The 19533-nt window shown below is 37.4% G+C and overlaps 2 protein-coding genes across 6 annotated transcripts in view; both read right to left on the reverse strand.

Annotated features, from left to right (window-relative positions):
• The window catches only part of vegfba (vascular endothelial growth factor Ba), a 28072-nt gene extending 23863 nt beyond the window's left edge, over window positions 1–4209 (reverse strand). Inside the window, exon 1 of one of the 5 annotated variants that reach the window (XM_067457029.1) lies at window positions 3145–4209. In XM_067457029.1, coding sequence (XP_067313130.1) covers window positions 3145–3228 — 84 coding nt within the window. In that variant the 5' untranslated portion in view covers window positions 3229–4209. Of the gene's footprint in view, window positions 1–1920; window positions 2136–2164; window positions 2329–3144 lie in introns of those variants that run through there. The other 4 variants (XM_067457028.1, XM_067457030.1, XM_067457032.1 and 1 more) reach the window with 4 other exon arrangements.
• Window positions 4210–6748: 2539 nt separating this feature from the next.
• On the reverse strand, window positions 6749–19069 carry dnajc4 (DnaJ (Hsp40) homolog, subfamily C, member 4). Its single transcript, XM_067457035.1, has 8 exons — window positions 19000–19069; window positions 18222–18274; window positions 17651–17774; window positions 15568–15658; window positions 13755–13927; window positions 10707–10874; window positions 10056–10142; window positions 6749–7961 (listed from the first exon to the last, which is right to left on the reverse strand). Exons 3-8 carry the CDS (start codon window positions 17740–17742, stop codon window positions 7865–7867), a joined length of 708 nt encoding a protein of 235 aa, XP_067313136.1. The 5' UTR covers window positions 17743–17774; window positions 18222–18274; window positions 19000–19069; the 3' UTR covers window positions 6749–7864.
• Between the last annotated feature and the right edge of the window lie 464 nt (window positions 19070–19533).

A 19533-nucleotide genomic window follows, 5' to 3' on the forward strand; every position in this document is an offset into this window, starting at 1 on the left:
CACATAGAGGCGGCGTTTCACCCTTCTAATACATTCAGTAAAATAAATGCTTTTATAGACACCAGGCCCAGAAAACAAGGCTCTCAAATCAAGGGATTTGAGAGCCTCGTTTTCTGGGCCTGGTGTCTATAAAAGCATTTATTTTACTGACAAGGAAGTTATCAGCGCGGAAACTTACAGGGTAGTCTTATATTAACATGACCTTTTATCCGTCATATTTAAGGCTCAAGGGAAAGTTGATTTCTCAATTCATCACCCCTTTAAAGGTATAGTTCACTTTAAAATTAAAATTCTGTCATCCTTTACTCACCCTCAAGTTGTTTCAAACCTGTGTGAATTTCTTTTTTTTCAGCTGAACACAAGGGAAGATATTTTGAAGAATGTCAGTAATCAATCAGTTAACTGGAACCATTGGCGTCCATAGTATTTTTTTTCCTACTATGGAAGTCAGTGGTTCCAGTTACCTGTTTGGTTACTGACATTCTGCAAAATATCTTCCCATGTGCTGAAGAAAGAAATTCATACAGGTTTGAAGCAACTTGAGGGTGAGTAAAGGATGACAGAATTTTTACATTTTAAAGTGAGCTATCCCTTTAAACCATGTGGGTAAACTCGCAGACAGCTTATTACAGAAAGAAGGGTCACATTGTTCTACTCAATGTCAAAGGCTGCGAGCAGTTCATGAGTAGTTGAAACATGTCTCCCAGGTCATTTGAGTTTAATGAGAGACTCTGACCAGCCCAAAACATGAGCTTGATGCACTTGTTCTCACGACACATCTTGGTTTTCTTTGCAATTTGGGCAGTAGCATTGTCTTGTTAAAAAATTCTCCTGCAATCCAAAGCATTAAATGACTTTTGACAGTGAAGTAGCTAACCAATACCAGCAGTAAACAATGACAGCTCTTCCTCCATGCTCCACTGTGGTAGAGATGCATTTATTATTATATTTCTCAGCAGATTTTTGAAGACAACGCTCTAGAGCAGGGGTTTTCAAAACCATTCCTGGAGCCTCCCAAGCACTGCACATTTTGGATATGTCCCTTATTGGACACACCCAGCTCAGCTCATGGAGTACTAAACTAATCAGCTGATGAGTTAATACACCTGTGTTAAATAAGACACTAATAAGGGAGACATCCAAAATGTGCAGTGCTGGGGAGGCTCCAGGAATGATTTGAAAACCCCTGCTCTAGAGCATCATCATGCAACTCGTGTTTCATTGTGTTTCATCACTCCACACAACTCTACTGAACCATAGTCTTCCAAAAAACGTAATTCTGTCTTTGATGTTTTATACTTCATCAAAGAAAAGATGATGCTGCTGCAAAAGGGATGAGAAGTTATTTTGATTAAAGATTACAAGTGCACTGAAATGCAATAACAACTAATGATGCGCAGCGATAAATAATTTATAATAAATACTGCAACAGTCCATAAAAAATATGGAATTTAAAAAATTCACTTTATTTTAAGGTGTCATTGTTACAGTATAATTAGATATTTAAGTACTAAGTCATAATAATTAACTACATGTAGGCCTACCTATACTATAGGGTTAGGGTTTGGTTGAGGAGGTTCAATCTAATTATGCCTAATTTACTGTTATTACAAAGGTAAGTATATTTAACATATGTAACAAGTAAATTTGTAACAACTGTAAAATAAAATGTAACCAAAAGTAATAGACCATTTAAATTTCACGGTTACTTTAAAGCAAAGGAAGACCAAACAAATACTCTGTATATTGATCAATTTCCTCTAACATTGTTATGCTGATAATATTATTTGAAAGTGGCCTCAGACTTCTGGACTTCAGTGCACGCTCACATTGCCCACCTGGCAACTTCATCATCACTGTGCACGTGACAGGGAGACACCTAAAGGTCACGGGGTTAGAATTTTGAAAATCATGCCATACCTTATCATGCATTTGAGGTGCACTTTCGCCAAGACTGGCAGCATGCAAAGCAAATCAACATTCTGAAGGTTTACATTTCACGGCATCTTCAGCACCATCAAATTAAATATACCGAGCCAAACTGCAGTCTAAAATAAATAAACGAAGTTTCGGCTAAACACAACAGGACAAACGATGAGTGGAGCTGCATCATTATGAAGACTTATGATATGCATCCATAAAGCAGAGCTCTGGTCACACGTACACCGACCACATACCGCTACGCTTGCGAATAACGGAGATTCGCAAATTAAGTGCATTCCGCCATCCTGCTCATATGCTACAACTCGCAACGTTGATAGTGCTAACAATAGGTGCGATATACTGGCCTGATGGCTGTAATGTTGACAAAAGCTTTTCTAAGTGAAGATAAAGATAAGAAAGGAAGTGCGTCACTGTCTATCCTTCGGAGACCCAGCCAAAAATCAAATATAGCCTACATCTATAGGCCTATTAAAATGTTGTTGTTTTTTTAAATACGCAGAAGAAAAATATTTAACACTCATTACGACTATACGAGATAGAATATATTAGAGACTGTGAACTATAAATTGAGAGAAGAGGGAAAAAACTTAGTGAAGGCAATAATACAAATATAGGCTATTATAAACACATTACATTAGCCTATGTATCAATTAAACTATATAATTAAAATATTCTAGCATTATATTATATATTATCAATATCATCATCACATTGAATTAATTAGCCTATCATATAGGCCACACCCCCATGATGTGCTCTTTAACACCCTCAGCTCGCTTTAGCGTGTTTTCAGACAACAATAAACACACACACAAACAGTATATCACGAATACATTGGTGGGTTTTATCTCAGCACAAATCTTTAAAAGCAGCAGCGAATTCCTATCCATCCAAACGTCAATGACCGTCAGGTTATTTCAACATATAAAATGCCCAGAGTGTTGTGCATTAACTCAGCTCTATAAAGTGCATTTTACAAGCAATGGTGCGGAATCTGCCATAATAAAAGATACTTATCAAGTGTGTGATAAAAGAAAGACGGACCAGTAGTTAAATTTATCAATTTCAGTTTAAATGCTCATTAAAATAGTTAAAGAACACTCACTTACAGTGTCTCGTTAAAATAATAAGCACTAAATGATATGTTTTAAATAAAAATAAAAATATCAGTAGCTATAAAAAAAAACCCCATGTTCTTACCGGTGTCTTGGCACATTGCGTGGGGATTCTGGTAAGCGAGACGAACTGAAACATTCCCAGAATAACTCTCAGTTTGATCCCCATTGTTTGAGTTCACCAGGAAAAGTCCGAAGTAGTTGCGTGAATAATATAACAAGAGGTCCAACGTCCAGTCCTTACACTTGTTAATTCTCTATGAATGATTATTCCACTTTCACATCCGAATCCAACATAATCCAAAGAGTGACAATTTACTCAGTAGATTCTCAAAAAACAGGGCAATTGTCATTCCTGTCATGGTTTAACAAGAAAATAAAGGAAAAAATAAATATCTTTTTAAGTTTTAAAGCAAAAAAAAGAGAGAAAAAAAACACGGGCTCATTGAGTAGCATATAAAAGAAGGCTTTTGAGATGCTCAGATGGTCGTATTTATTATAAATAACTATGCTATAATAATCCCAGTGGGTTATATGCTATTTTACAGGAGAGTTTTCCATGCATTCCGCGCATTTCATTTACACCGGCTCCCTCGCAGCAGAATTCCCGGTGGAAGTAGAGTGCGTCCTTATGGTCCAGAGAAATATATTTCCGGTAACAAATAAATATATCCTTGTGAATCGATGTTATGAGCCTCTTGAAGGTCTCTGTGTCTCCCGTCTGGTATTTCAGACCCTTTGCTTTGTGTGGCGCATCCCGTGCTACTGTAGGTCACCAGTGAAATCATGCCCACCAAAACCTATGATGACGCTTTGCTTGTCAGACACAAGATCTTATAATTTAAATGTTCGATATACACACTATCTATACTGCCAACACGCCCAATGCGATCCACATGCGCCTATATGAAATATCAGAGAAATGCACCCTGATATGGTTAAGGTCGATTTTCTCCAGTCTCTTATTTGCCCTTCAGGACTCACACGCTCCGCAACTCTCGGTGCGCGTCACCGTCGCGCTCGTGGAACTTTTTTTTTTCCTTCTCCCCTCTTGACGCGCAGACTTTGCTCGCGCGCAAACCAGCACAGGTGTAATGCTCGCGCATCATGAGGTGGACAATTATTAACCGACTTCCCCTGTCTATTTTTGAGTGCTTGTCTCTTTCTCTCTGTCAGGGTATTTTGGGTTGTCTTTTTAAAGGAGACAAACACTTTTCCCATTTTATTTTTTATTTGTTTATAAACAGACTGATCTGACAGCATGACGGTTAAAAAAAACGGTTATTTTCGGTTCTGGGTGCGGATTGGCTAATATTTAGCTGCGATTATACAGTTAAATGAGAGAGTGTGTGGATATTACCTTAAAAAGCTTTATCGACCTCAACTAAATAGGTCTAACATACTTGATTATGTTACATTTAATAATATTTTTTAACTTATATAAAACGTGAATCAAATTTTAAGGTTACTTGACAAACCTTTTTTTCAGTGTGGAAACGGCTATGACGCGAAACACCTGTTCACCTGGCTACTATATTACTGCGCAGCATCCATAGAGACCGACTGCCAACCAGGGACTATATCTTCCTGCGGAAGGATGGAACTTAAAGGGACAGTTCACCAACAAATTAGGGACACATCCTCATGTCGTCTCAAATCGGTATAATATTAAAGTGAGCTGCTTTCACACAATACAAGTAGATGGGAACGGGCTGTCAAGCACCTCAAATAAACTGAAATCTAAATCTTCTGAATATAACAATAAGTTTGACTTCAACTAAAATATAAAAAAACTGACAGCCATATCATTATCACACATCATATCACCCATTCACTTCAATGTATTAAAAACAGCAAATTGGACATTCTACTATAAATAACTATTTTTTTAGTTCTACAAAAATAGACAATTTACATTTTGGCCAAACTATTCTCACCATTCATGTTTATGTGATGCAATTTTGTGGACAGAATCAATTTTGCACATGCTGTAAATGATTGACAATGCCCATGGCTATATTATCAACATAATTCAACCACGGAAGTCAATACTGTGACTTTATCTTAAGGTGTAAAAATAAAATAATTAAGTTGTTCAGCATTTGAACTTGAACCCACCCCACTTTGCTTGCATGTGAAGACCCTCAACATCACCCACAGGTATGTTTGGGTTATACAGAGCAAAAAAAATAAAAAATTCATGTGGGCTGCAGGAATGCGGGCTGTTCTATATCTCCTGAACTGCTTACAGCATTAGAGCTGACAACCCGCAAAGAGCCCTTTCAGAGTGTAACTATCTAAAGGCCTTCTGGAAAACCCAGAGTGGTCAGGAGAGAAGGTCCAGTCATCACATATCCAAATAAACAAACCGGGCCAAGGTCACAAGATTTCACCATTGATAAAGCTGAACCGTGGGTGATGTTGTTAGCATTTCTGTGAAGTCTCCCCAGACGGTTCCCTGAAAGAGTTTAGTTTTAAAACGTCAAAATGATAGAAGGCGCTCTTGTACAGACAGACCGGCAGAAAAAAACACTGCCGAAACTGTCCCTGACTCATTCCTGAAAGCTGGTATCTCCAAGAAAGATCAGACCTGAGCAGAGAAGAGCACCTGCATATGGGCCCTATGTGATATCAGAAAACCACATCAGACTAAAGTCCTCGGCTGTGGAGTCACAGAACAGCCCAGATCATCAACATCCGCACATGGGTTTGGGAATGTTAGGCTTCTGTCACACGCATCTACTGTAGTGGATTCTAGAATGTCATGAACGTGGCTAATTGGGAACGACGTAGTACACGCTTTTGTTTGCAAAGAGGAGTGAATAAACAATAACCAGTTACGCAAGTACGTGGAATGTTTTAGGCTGTTTATCGTACACATAGAAAAAAAGGGTTGGTCAGACTATTTACTAAATTAATACTTTTATTTATCATGGACAGATTAAATCAAAAGTCAGTAAAAACATTTATAGTGTTACAAAATATTTCAAAATAAATGTGGTTCTTTTGAACTTTCTATTCATAAAAGAAAGAATAAATGTTTCCACAAAAATATTAAGCACAACAAAACAATTTTTAACATTGAATTTATTCTATTATAGGAACAAACACGCACACACACGTTGTGTTTCCATGTTTTATGGGGACTTTCAATAGGCGTAATGGTTTTTATACTGTACAAACCGTATTTTTTCTATCCCCCTACACTGTCCCTGCCCCTAAACCTACCCATCACAGGAAATACATTCTGCATTTTTACTTTCTAAAAAAAACTCCTGTATGATTTATAAGATGTTTTTCCTCATGGGGACCAAAAAATGTCAAGGACAAGGATTTCGGATATTGCCATCTTTGTGGGGACATTTTGTCCCCATAACGTTGGGATTACCAGCCCACACGCACGCACGCACACACACACACTATCTCTCTCTCTGATGGAGTGTGTCCAAACTTGACTGGAAAGTGTGTATAATATATATATATATATATAATATATATATATATATATATATATATATATATATATATATATATATATATATATATATATATATATATATATATATATATATATATATATATATATATATAATTAAATATTAATTATAATAAATATAATTTATATTAAATTCATATTATTTTACAATGTTAAAATGTGTTTAATTTGTGTGTTTTTTTGGGGGGGGGGGTCAGCTTTGGTGAGCTTAAAATACTTTTTTCAAAAATATAAAAAATTCTTAGTGACCTCAAACTTTTGAACAATAGTGTACAAGAACAGTGTTACCGTGTTACAACGCATTAATTCAGATGAAAAACGTACATAATTGAGATCCATGTCTTCATTTTTAATTGTCACTACAAAAAAACAATGACATGAAGGCTTGCATTAGAGTGATTCCACACAAAATCAATATTTGACTTAATAATGAAGGCGCTCTGGTGATTTCAAGTGACTGTCCATTGCAGAATTTACATTAAATGTCAAACGTATCTATTCTTTAAATAAGGCAATGACATGGATATCTATCTAAGAAGACTTCATTGCTGAGCTATGCCTTGTGACAGGTTTGGATCCAGGATAAAGGACTTTAAATATAATCTTGTTGTATAGTTCTTATCTAGTAACTTGTAGGAAATGTATTTGGTATGCAGCCTAGATCCATTACGTGGGAGAAAGAAACGTCTCATTACTTGCCAAAGCGGCATTTACTTCCTGTTCAAGAAAGGATTATCTGATGTTGCATTCAGTAAGGTGGAAAAAAGCCAGCACCAGAAATAAGTCACACTGGACAGCACTGATCTGTCCATCTTTAGAACATTCTTCCATGAGAAACTCTGCCACACATACACAAACACACACCGAGCTTAACAAAGTGCACAATGTACAGTGTTTTGATGAACTACTTTATCAGGAATGCAATGTTTCCATAACACCCTTTCCAGGTGCAGTTACAATGTCGCCTAAAATGCAGGCAATACAGTAAGTATACAGGTGTTTTCAACACCTGATGAGGAGCCGTGGGTCTCCTATAATCAGCCTAATTTGCATTGCACCCTCTGTGACCTTATCTGTCGGAGTTGGGTGAAAGAACAGGCCTGAAAAAAGCCAGGTCGAAATATTACTGCATGCAATTTTTTTTTAAACCTTTTTGGAACACGCAGTGAGCGTCTGAGAACCTTATTCAAGGATCTGACACACTGTGACCCTAGTATTTGACACAAAATACAATTCACACACACCACAACCGGCACTCTCTCCATAACCCTGTGTGACGAGCTTCCTTTAGATCTGTCTTTTCCTTGCTTCACTTTTCTTCTCCGTTACTGCGGATCTTGTATCTCTCCACGAACTCGGCATGTTTCTGTCTCAAGATCTCCTGCTGCTTCTTAAAGCCATTCACTCTAGAGGAAAAAACAGAAAGTAAAAAGATCAAAGATTGTTTTGTTTTTTTCTTAAGAAAAGTGCAAAACTCTGGAATTATGCTAGGACATGGTTTCCCAAATGTGGGTTTGCGATAGAACAGCAGGGGGTTTGTGAGTTCATGAAAAGTTAGTAATTAATTATTTTAAATGCAAAATTATAAAGTAAATTACTAAGCTATATCACATAATCGTAATATAGTTTAGTGCAATTGTCAAATAAAAGACTGATTTAATGAACTACAGTCACTGTGTTCAGTGCACATGTGAGCAGCTCATGATCCAGGGTTTTCAGCGTCTCACAGCTTCTCAGTTCACAGTTGATGCAGCGAACTCCATCTCTGCATGTGCTGAGTTAATTGTACATTTGGGAACGAAAAATAATCTAGGTTTACTGTATCCACACATTTGAATAATCTCCAACATTTTGCAGACATTCAGCAGATCTTTCAGAATTGTATTAGTATTCTACCAAAATAAAAGTTTAAAGATCTGAAATGTTAAAAGCTTGAGAGTTGGAACTTTTGAAAGTAGGGATGTAACGCCACACACAGGGCTTCTGGTATGGTGCACATGTGTACCGAACGGCACGAATGCAGTCTTTAACAGTTAACGGTAGGCTTGTTTTACGCATGGAATATACTCCGATCCGAGTTCCCACACGAACATATCAAGTATTCTGTCCATTTTCTGTCAATCTGTCCACGAAAATTTAAACGATAAATGCCGTTTTGACGCTCTTTAATGTGACGTGACACAGATCACTGTATAGGCACGTTGCGCGCTGAAAGATGAAAAAAAGCTGAATTTTCAACATCATTACAGTGATAATCGTCATTTCACTGATTTGCTGCTTAAGAAACATTCATTGTTATTATTATCATTGCTGAAACAAAGGTTTGGGGCAAGTAATATATTTATACAACAATATAATAATACTTATATTCAACAAGTATGCATTAAATTGATAAAAAAAACAGTAAAGACATTTATTTTATTACAAAAGATATCTATTTTATATAAATGCTGCTTGAACTTTCTATTAGTCAAAAAATCCAGGCAAAAATGTATCACGGTTTCCAAAAATATATTAAGCATGCTAAAATAGTTTTGAACATTGATAAAAATAAGAACCATTATTAATAATTGGGCAGAAAAATCTGCATTTACTATGATTTCTGAGGGATCATGTGATATTGAAGACTGGAGTAATGATGCTGAAAATTCATTAAATAAATGCAACCTTGGTGAGTTTAAGAGACTTCTTTCAAAAACATTTAAAAATATGAATGTTTCCAAACTTGTGAGGTAAACAACAATATGAGTTTATTGTTGTTTTTATTATTTAATATGATTGGGTTCCTAAAACACCAATGTAAATAATGTGGACCGAGACACTATCACAACTAAAAAAAAACTTTAAATTCCAGCAACAAAGTCAAAATAAAACACTTTATAATTTGCTTAATTTTATCTATTTACCTGCCTGTCATATGATCAACTGCTATCAGAGAACTGTGAACATGCAAATGTGCTGTTACATTATTGAAATATTAACATAAAATAAATTTGGGTGCTTCAAGTACACATTTTAATAGTTCGGCTGACAAAAAAGTTCCTTGTGCTAAGGCGTCAGACTGTGTCAGAAGTCAGATTTATGATATTCTGGTCCTTCAATATGGCAGCACCATATAATTTAGCCTTATTCAAATTGGTACAAATTCCACCCCCAAAATTTTGTTCAAATCAGAAACATGATTTACATAAAGTACTCAAATATTCTGCCGCCACATTGCAAGTGGACAGTCCCATTGAACATAGACCACTTAAAATGTGCTTTTGCATTATTGCGGCGACAACAACCTTCATTCCTTTAACCTAATGCATGTGTCGCTTAAAGTACAAATTCATCAAGGCTGTCAAAATTAACATGAGATGAGCCTATAATCATCTTACCATGTCCCACAACATGGTTACATTTTAACAATGTCTCCCCTCAAGGTGTCAAACGCTACAGCTTTTGTTTTTCTGATGCGCCTCCTGAGGCTACATGTGTAACTTCAAAGTGCTCCCCACCTGGCTCTTTCCTTGGATTCATTGTAGATTTCACTAATGACTCTGTCCTTCTCATCCATGAAGTTATTATGGACCTCTTCCAGTTTCCTGCATGACAGACCAGCCCAGAGGTCAAAGGTGAACGGATTTACTGCCAACATATATATTTGGAGGGGTGAACAGACATCCACGAGATGCCCACATAACTTTGGGGTCACATTCAAAAGGGCACATGGGCAATAAAACATTTGATCATTTTTCAAAACATTTCAAGTGCACTTCTGCTACACGTCAAACGAGCAGTGTCTGTTTATAGAAGATACTTAATCTCAGTCGCCTGAATTCAAGGTGTAAAAACAATTCACTGATACTGGAAAGCATAACTAAACATAAGGGATTATGGGAAACCAGTGAGCACACTCTACTGGGGTTTGTCTGGCTCTGGGACAGACGAAATGCCTTTTAAAAAACAACACACCATTATCATTGAACATCATATCATTACTCATCAGAAAAACGAAACACAGACAAAAAGAAAAACATTTTGCACTGCGTTTCAGCAAACAGTTGCAAAACACTCTTATCAGCAGAGCATCATTCAGAAAAATATTAGGATGAACATGTTATATGCATGTTTACTGCAATACCATGTGTGATATGATAAGGTCTCACCTGAATCCAAAGTAATGTGCGGAGAGACTGATTATCATGGTGAGCATGCAGTAGCCCACCAAACGCATGTTCCGTTTCTTTCTCTTTTCCCTCTCCTCAGTCGTGTTCTCCTGAGGCTGGGCCTGCCTGAACTGCTCCCAATAGCGCATGCTCTCTGCAGCCTCTTCACTGAGAAACACACAGACAGAAAACAGGTATGTTAGCCATTGAACCATAATCTTTTGTGACCACATAACACACACACCCAGAAGTATCATAAAAGTCATCATGACAAGTGATCCTATTATACTTCTTAATGAATATTTTTGCTCTTATTGGCCCTCATTTATCAATCTTGCGTAGAAACTGGAGTATATGTTGGCGTTAGATTATGCTTACACTCCTCTCATCGCCTGATTTATGAAGCTGTGCGCATCTCTGCAATCCAGGTGTACGCAATACTTACCCTTGATAAATGCCGCAGCTGAAAACGATCGTCATTAGAATAACACGCCCCTATATATTCAAGTCTCCGCCTCCTCCATGCCCTCATTTTACGCCATGGACAAACAGAAGACGACAAAGAAGCGAAACCTCTCTGACGTGGAGATCGGGCGCGCTCAATCATCTCACTTGTCCACTAGTCAGGGCAGTGATTAGGACATAAGTCAATGGGCTGACTCCCTGATCATTGCCCTGACTACTGAAGTGAGATGATTGAGACACACCCATCGAGCCCATCACCAGGGAAGTGGAAAACCCCCCCGAAATTGTTTTATTTGGGAGTTTAAAGAGTGGGATTAAAGCAAAAACAAAATATGGACCCAAATTACGAGTATTGTTAATAGTGTGGAGGTTGAGAAGCGCACTCCAGCAGTTTAAATAGCTGTTTGGATGATAAATTACCATCACAATGCATTATTTTACAGCACGTTTTGAAACAATTAGCATTTAATTTCGTATCACGGCACATGTATTGGGGTGTACAATAGTGATGATGATGTGATGTGGAGTACCATTCATTCACATTAATAATTACATGACAATTTGTAAGATTCTTCTTATTATTATTATGATTATTATTCTTAATGACGCTTGTTATTTAGAAGAAGAATGTCGTTTTTATTAATTTTATTATTAATTAAAAGAAGAAGGTCATATTTTGTCAGTCTGAATTATTTTAGTCCCAGTGCGTGCGCAGCTGCTGGGCCAGGCGGGCCTGAAACGTCAGATAAAGCGCACAGGCTCGCGACTGGAGGAATACATATGCCTAAAAATCAAACGCTTTGGTAAAGTCACACAAATTAAACATTGACGTTCATGTTGCACAAAAATAAACACTGAATGTTGTTGTTGTGGTTTTTAACAGTGGGTCATATAGCATATCTTGTCAGTGCGTTTTGTGGTGTTTTTCTGCGCATTTTCCCACTAACTCGAACGTGCGTACACCACTTCCTGAGCTGGCGTAGGATTTGAGCGCACCGTACGCCAACGTCCATATTGATAAATCTCAAAGTCACCGTGGGTTTGGGTGTACGCAAGGTGTACGCTGGAAATTGGGTGTACGCACTTTTGATAAATGAGGGCCATTGTGTATTAGACATCAGAGCATGTTTTTCTATAAGGTTTCCTACACATTTTCCAACTCAAATTTTCAAATCTCTCACTAGATTTTTCAGACCATTGGTTTTTTTCATTGGTTTTCTCAAAGTGCTTAAATGATGAGAAGAAACCCAATGACTCTACTTCTCGTTCCAACCAGTTGATTCAACGGTAGCTTTGCAGCCTGTCTGTTGACATTTCTGGCTGGATGAAGGACCATCCCCTTTAACTCAACCTTGCTAAGACAAAACTGCCTGTGGTCTCAGCCAACCCAGCACTTCATCACAGCTTCTCTATACAGCTACGTTTGTCAACCATAACTCCTTCCAGGACAGCCAGGAACAGTGTGATTGATGATCAGTTAGACTTCACAGACCATATTACTACAACAGCCTGGTCCTGCAAATTTCCTTTGTACAACATAAGGAAGATCAAAGCAGGCCACACAACTCCTTGTCCAAGCTCTTGTTCCTTCCAAACTGGATTATTTTAATGCTCTCTTAAAAACAAGAGACTTGGCCTTCCAGCATGTACTATCAAGCCTTTGCAACTGATCCAGAATGCAGGAGCAAGGGTGGTCTTCAACGTGTCGAAGAAAGCCCATGTCACACCTTTCTTCATCAGTTTTCACCACTTTTTATGTTTGTCTTTCTACACAAAAAAAAAAATCACAAATTTGAGCCTCGGAAGTTTCCGAAACTTGGTTGATTTGACACGGAATGACCTTATAGGGCCTGTCCCAAATGGCACCCTAAACCCTCGCGGTCTTCCTCTGAGTCTGCACTTTCATGACGTAATGGCGCTTTGACTGCCGGGTAGAAGTCCTCTGCGTAGCTCGAAAACTTGCGGGCTCAGTTGAAGTGCGCATCAAGGGCGCATAGCAGCTGCAAAGGGGGTGCTCACGAGCACCCTTCTTTAAGCTTAAACCTGCTGTCCGTAAATTTGTTTGTGTTTAAGATTTACAAAAATTATATAATGAGAATGTACAACATGAATCCATTTTCCAAACCATGTTTTTGTCTTACCCTGAATCATTATGGTACACTTATTATAAGTGTTTATATTGGGACTATTTCAGGCCAGACTGGTAGGTACCGATGCGGAGGTGCACGGTCCTTGCGTGATCCGCCATAGACATAAACAGAAAGAAGTAGCTCCGGCTATAATGTTCTTCCGCAAGACGCATGCAGTTCTGTTTATTAACCGCTAGAGCGCAAAAAGTTACGGACTGCAGCTTTAAATGACGAATGGGACACCCTACGGTCTTGTGGACTTAACGGACACACGCACACAATGGCCATTGTAAGTCCACAAGACTGAAAGTGCACATGAAGTGTGCCATTTAGGACAGGGCCATAGTCTTCATGTTGGTATAAACTGCCTACTTTATCATAATTCTGTAAAATCTCTTTGAAGAAAATCAAGTTGGTTGATTAAAGAGCTAACAGTCTCTCAGTGGTTGCTCACCTGTTGCTGGAGCTCGAGGAGCTTCGGAAGGCCGGACCTCCGGTGTACTGGTACCTCAACCTGAGATCATAGTCCCGTCTGGAAACTTCTCTGCTCAGCACCGTGTATGCCTCATTCAGCTGCACAAACTGAGTGTGCAGGCCGGGATTGGATGGGTCACTGTCTGGGTGCAACTGAAGGGAAAAAAAGGATTTAAAGTTCCTTCCGTAATATTAGAAGTGACACTTGACTAATTACTGCATTGCTGTGTGAATACTAATAACTGATCTTGACTTTCACTGTTATTTTCCAACAAAGGCTTTCGCTTGGTGCTGCTAGCAGCGCAGAAATTACATACTTAACATGTAGTGGCAAATAAGAACTTAGAGCAATGATATTATTATTATTTAACACAACATTTAAAACATTACATTATTATAACTTGATACGCAAATTAGACAATCCAAGGAACATGGACTGCACATGCACAATCCTCCATTGAACTAATAAAAACACTGAATAAGACCATCCGATTAATGCATCATATTTAATAAAAAGAATATGGCACAAGTCTCATTTTTTTACCTTTTCACCTTTCTGCTCTCATTTGTTCTGTATGTCACATCGCTCATAAACCTTTTATCTGCCTCTGACTCAACAAAGTGCCCATATCTTTGGCTTGTACCCTCATCTCCTGTCTCTCTCTCTCTCTCTCTCTCTCTCTCTCTCTCTCTCTCTCTCTCACACACACACACACACACACACACACACACACACACACACACACACACACACACACACACACACACACACACACACACACACACACACACACACACACACACACACACACGTACAGTGGTTCCATCTTGCTGTCACTCTGCCTGTAAACAGATGTTTCTCACTCTCTTTCTCAGACACATGCATAATTGTCTTATTCTATCTGTTTGTTTCCTTTGAAACTCTCACCGAAACATATTGAATTATTTTAGTTAGTGAGACTTTGGCAAATTATACACAAAAAAGTCCTAAGGGATAAAATACAAAAATAAATGGCTAAATATTTAAGATTATGATGAACAGTCTCTGCGCCACAATTGAACTTCTCCCTCTAGGGGTGAGGAGGTGAAACAGGCATCCTTTTGCACATCCATACAAAACTGTCAGAATGCATCAGGCTACTTTTTAAACACCAAGGGTAAAATATGTATCAGAGAAGAAATTCTGAGGATCCGTCTCAATGTTAGACAAATTTAAATGCAAATTTCAAAATGCTTGGCAATTTCGAGCATATTATGCATGCATATTGCTAACTCTTCTTCCATTCTCAAAGTCTATAAATGACACAATAAATAAAATAAAATGGTTAAACTGATGTTGAGGCCCATTCACACCAAAAACGATAACTATAGAGATAAATATATGAGCGTCCACACTGGTCGATGATAATGTTTTGGTCATTGTTAAGTCTGTGGCATCCCTAGACTAAAATGCATGTTTGAGCAGTTTTAACTGAAAGTCACTTGCATTGATATATCTTAAAATATTAGCCTAGAAATCTAGACGCACCCTAGCGGCAGCAAATCTAATCTGCCCACGAGTGTCGTCTAGCAACTCTCAATACCCTTCTGAGCTGTAATCGCCAAACTCTTGCCGGGCCAATCACATCGTGTATAGAGTCGGTGGGCGGGGCCATAATGATGATGGCCGAGTTGCATTTAAATGCTACTTAAATGCCCTAATTGAACTAAGACCTAATTCCGGCTTACTCTAAGCCTAGTCTGTGAAACCAGGCCTAGGACTAAAAATGACAGCATAATCACGAGAAATACACCTTTTTGGACTTGTCGAAAAACGCATTCTTAATTTGTTCCAGTGTAGCGTCCTGTTGCACCCCGAGAAGTTCATAGTAATTGGCTGATGACCTATAAACAGAATAAAAGTTAAACAGTTAAAACAAAATTTTCTGCAGTCAAATTTCCCAATCTTATGCTCCTGATGATACTAATAATTTACAAAATAACTCATGTTACACAATATGACAGCCTGATTAGAACAATGCCAACAATGTATTTTTAAATTTTCCGACAAAAATGTGGGTGGTGGCTTGTCGCTATGGTGCTAGGATGTTTTTGGTGGTTGCCAGGATGTTGCTACGGTGATTTAATTGCTGTTAGGTACCAGATAGGCTGTTCCCACTCCCATGTTTCTATAATATTCTGGTCTATAAATATGACAACACCAGCTCTGAAGGGTCCATTTACATTTATGTTCTGGATCAGGACCAGTATTTTATAAAAATAAAATGTAAATTCAAGGACTACGAAATAATTCAAATAAATTTCAAATACATTTTTGATGATTAAGTTTCTTTAAAATTAAAGGCACAATATGTAATTTTTGGCACTAGAGGTCGCTTATTCGAAACAAAGGTGTAGCTTGTTGATGCTGTAAATGAGCGTGGAAAAATGGGAGTTGTTGTCTTCACCTGTTCAGACAACAACCAACTAGTTGCACTAGTCTCTAATAACACATGTCAACTTAACCCAAAAACAATAAAGACATAGTTACTTTTGTGCCTATTTATCTTTGAATTTACAATCTATATAATTTTTATTCTGTCTATGAAAATTATTTTGTGTCATCGCGTTTATGATCAGACATGCAGCTGTATCAGTGTCCTTATTTGCACATAGATTTAATTTGAAGAAGACCCAATTATATGTGCGCATACTAGGGCTGTCAACGAATATTCTAAATTCGAATATATATTCGAATAGTTTTTAAAAAACTAATTTTGAAGGTCAAAATTAATATTCAAATAATAATTTAAAAAAAATAAGAGGAAAAAAACGCTGCGTTAGTAGAGGCGTGGCTGTCTGCTTTGCGAATGGGCGCGCATGTGCACGATAGCGCGCCTGAGGGTTCAGGGACAGGTCACAGGAGTCACTACTAAAAGTTGACGTGTCTTGCATGGAAGATGACAGAAAGTGCAGAGCCCAACTCGACCGCAGCAGAGAAAGCGATTTTAACCCTCCAAAATCTAAAAAGCCATGTCTGGAAGTACTTTGGATTTTGGTCGGTAGGAAGTAAAATTGTTCAGCCGTGAGATAAATTTGTAACTTTATGCAAGCTATGTAAGATACAGTTAGCATACCATGCCTCATTTTATTTAACATTAAACAGAAACACTAAAGTGTAGGCTACTGTACTGACTGAAGAGATATTGCATTAATAAAAGATAAATGCACTGCGTTCACTGGTTTGATTATTTACCGTTTCATTACAAGGAAGAGTTCCACTTTAAAGTTAAACTTAAATAGACAACCTATACAAGCAGTTATGTCTCTTTCTATTAATTTGTCCAGTTATTGACGTAATGCGAGTCATTGACAAAATGAGCAACCAGATGTTCAAATATTCGTGTTTTTTTAGAGGGAATATTCGAACGTCCTTTTTGAGCAATTTTGACAGCCCTAGCGCATACACAGTGCTGGTTCATGTCACGCAACGAAATGGTATGTGTCCTGGTTAAAATAGCTTATTTCTCTGGATTTAAACATTTTTGGAAACGTTTGGGATAATGCAAGTACAAAATATATAACAACATTCTAGTGTTTTTTGGATATTTTAATCTAAAAATCATACATACTGTGCCTTTAAGTTTATTTTTCTTATCTTAATTTTCTTAAATATTATGTCATTTATCTACTCAAGTAAATGTATCCTGAGTAAATATTGTTTAAATATTTGCACCGGAAAACTTTTCTTAGTGACACATGATGCTGTTTTTAAAGCATTGTTTTGAACATTTGAGCAAAACTATTTTGGTTCTGGCAGGTGCATGTATTATTACCACCGATTAAATGAAAACATGTTTCATGCATATTTAACAGATCAGGTTTGATCGTGCGTACCTCTGCGCAGTACAGAGTGAGAATAGCCGCTGAGAACTGTTGCAGCACCACAAACAACTCTGACAGAAACGAAGCTGAGCCATCAACTGCATGATGCTCACAAATAAACTCAATACAGATGAATCTGAAGAACAGGGGAGAGAAATGTTAGCACAGATAAGAAATAAACATTTATAACTAAATCAGATCTTTATCATGGTGATAAAAAATTGTCTTTTTGAATGTTTTGTTTGGTATTTTTCCGTGGTTTCAGCATAATCGATGCATCCTTTGTTTGGTTGCAGTTTCAGCATGTTGAATGTGGCCTGTCTGAGTGAGGCTTTATAATGTTGTCTTTAAGTTTTTGCACGCTCAATGCATGTTGTGTTTGGATGAAACTTTATCAAGATGAACGCATGCTGTGATCGGACAAAACTTTATTGTGTTCAATGCATGTTGTGTTAGCTTGAAGCTTTATCATGCTGAATGCACATTTTGTTTGAGTAAGGTTTTATCATGATGAATGCACGTTTTGTTTGAGAGAAGCTTTACATGTTGAATGCGTGTTGTGTTTTGGTGTGTGACTACATACCGCTCAGCAGGATCCCATTGAAATGCAGGCGGTCAGCAGCTCTGCAGGAGATCCTGAATGGACACAAGATATTACACACACACACGTTTTATACCATATTTTAGGTCTTTCTTTGACATCTAATGTTCTTAAATTTATCTAATTGTACTCACTACACCCTAAACCCTAGAATAGATAGGTCTAGACATTATTAGTCAAGTTGTCACCACAATGTAGATATTTTTCTAGACTTCAGGACCACATACACACACACCAAATCAGTGAAATGCAATGCATGTTTTCATTGCTAAACATCAACACTTACAATCATAACCAATAGAAATATATGACCAATAAATAATAAACCGGGTAGCTGTCGAAATCTAGTGATCTGCCTAACTAGACAGCATTTGTCAGCGCAAAACCATAAGCTTATAAATGCTGTCTAGGTAGTAAGCTCTGTAGGTTTGAGTCACAGCCAATGAAAAGTAACTCTAGCTAACTAGCCGGTAACGTTAGTATGTTGTTAAAAATCTCAATGTGTATTTCTATGCCAAATAGGATACGATAACGTGTGTAATCAATTTCTAAAACCATCTGATGTGTGTTTAGTATCAATTTATCAGTTCGCGTAAGGGAAATGCACTTTCCAAGCATGCTATTAGCTTAGCTGCGATGCTAACAACAACAACAACAAAGTCATGGGAAAAGTGTAGCTTAGTAGACAAACTCTGATCAAACGTGCTTCTAAATCTCGTTAGTCATAAATCAGCGGATTAAACACAAATAATGGCGTCACCTTCATTCATGGACACGCGCAGGTCAGCTGTAATGTTCTGCGCTTTCATAACGACTAAACGGCGCTGTTACATAAAAGGACAAAGTGTTTCATATTAGACACTACAGCAGTGTGCACACTCATGTTTACCTGTTTTCAATAGATTAACGATTCTTTTACATTAATAATAAAACGATATATATATATATATAATACAGAGCCTACATACAACAAAAATTACAAGTCATAAAATTTGTTAATCTGTTCAGTAGTTGCATATTTGTGAATAGTGCAGTAACTCCAGGGATCCTGGATAAAGATTTTAATATAATAGTAAAATATATCTATAATAAAACAGTACATTATTATAAAGAACCACACACACACACACACACACACATATTTTTATTGTAGATTGTCTTATTATAGATATATTGTATTATTATATTACATTTTTATCTAAGATATATATAAATAAATTGAGAAGTAAATAAATATTTCTTATTGGCCATGCTGTTGTCACATTGATAAGAGGGTTGTAGAACTCGTACTGAA

The sequence above is a fragment of the Pseudorasbora parva genome, chromosome 11, assembly GCF_024679245.1.
Source record: "Pseudorasbora parva isolate DD20220531a chromosome 11, ASM2467924v1, whole genome shotgun sequence".
NCBI lineage: Eukaryota > Metazoa > Chordata > Actinopteri > Cypriniformes > Gobionidae > Pseudorasbora > Pseudorasbora parva.

Bases quoted from the DNA above. Each gene is read 5' to 3' on its own strand.
- dnajc4 (XM_067457035.1), bottom strand. From the start codon at position 17,742: ATGCAGTTGATGGCTCAGCTTCGTTTCTGTCAGAGTTGTTTGTGGTGC. The intron at 10,143-10,706 runs GTGAGACCTTAT...TCTGTCATGCAG, and splicing joins GCACATTACTTTGGATTCAG to GAAACTGGAAGAGGTCCATA. The intron at 7,962-10,055 runs GTGGGGAGCACT...TTTTTCCTCTAG, and splicing joins GAATCCAAGGAAAGAGCCAG to AGTGAATGGCTTTAAGAAGC.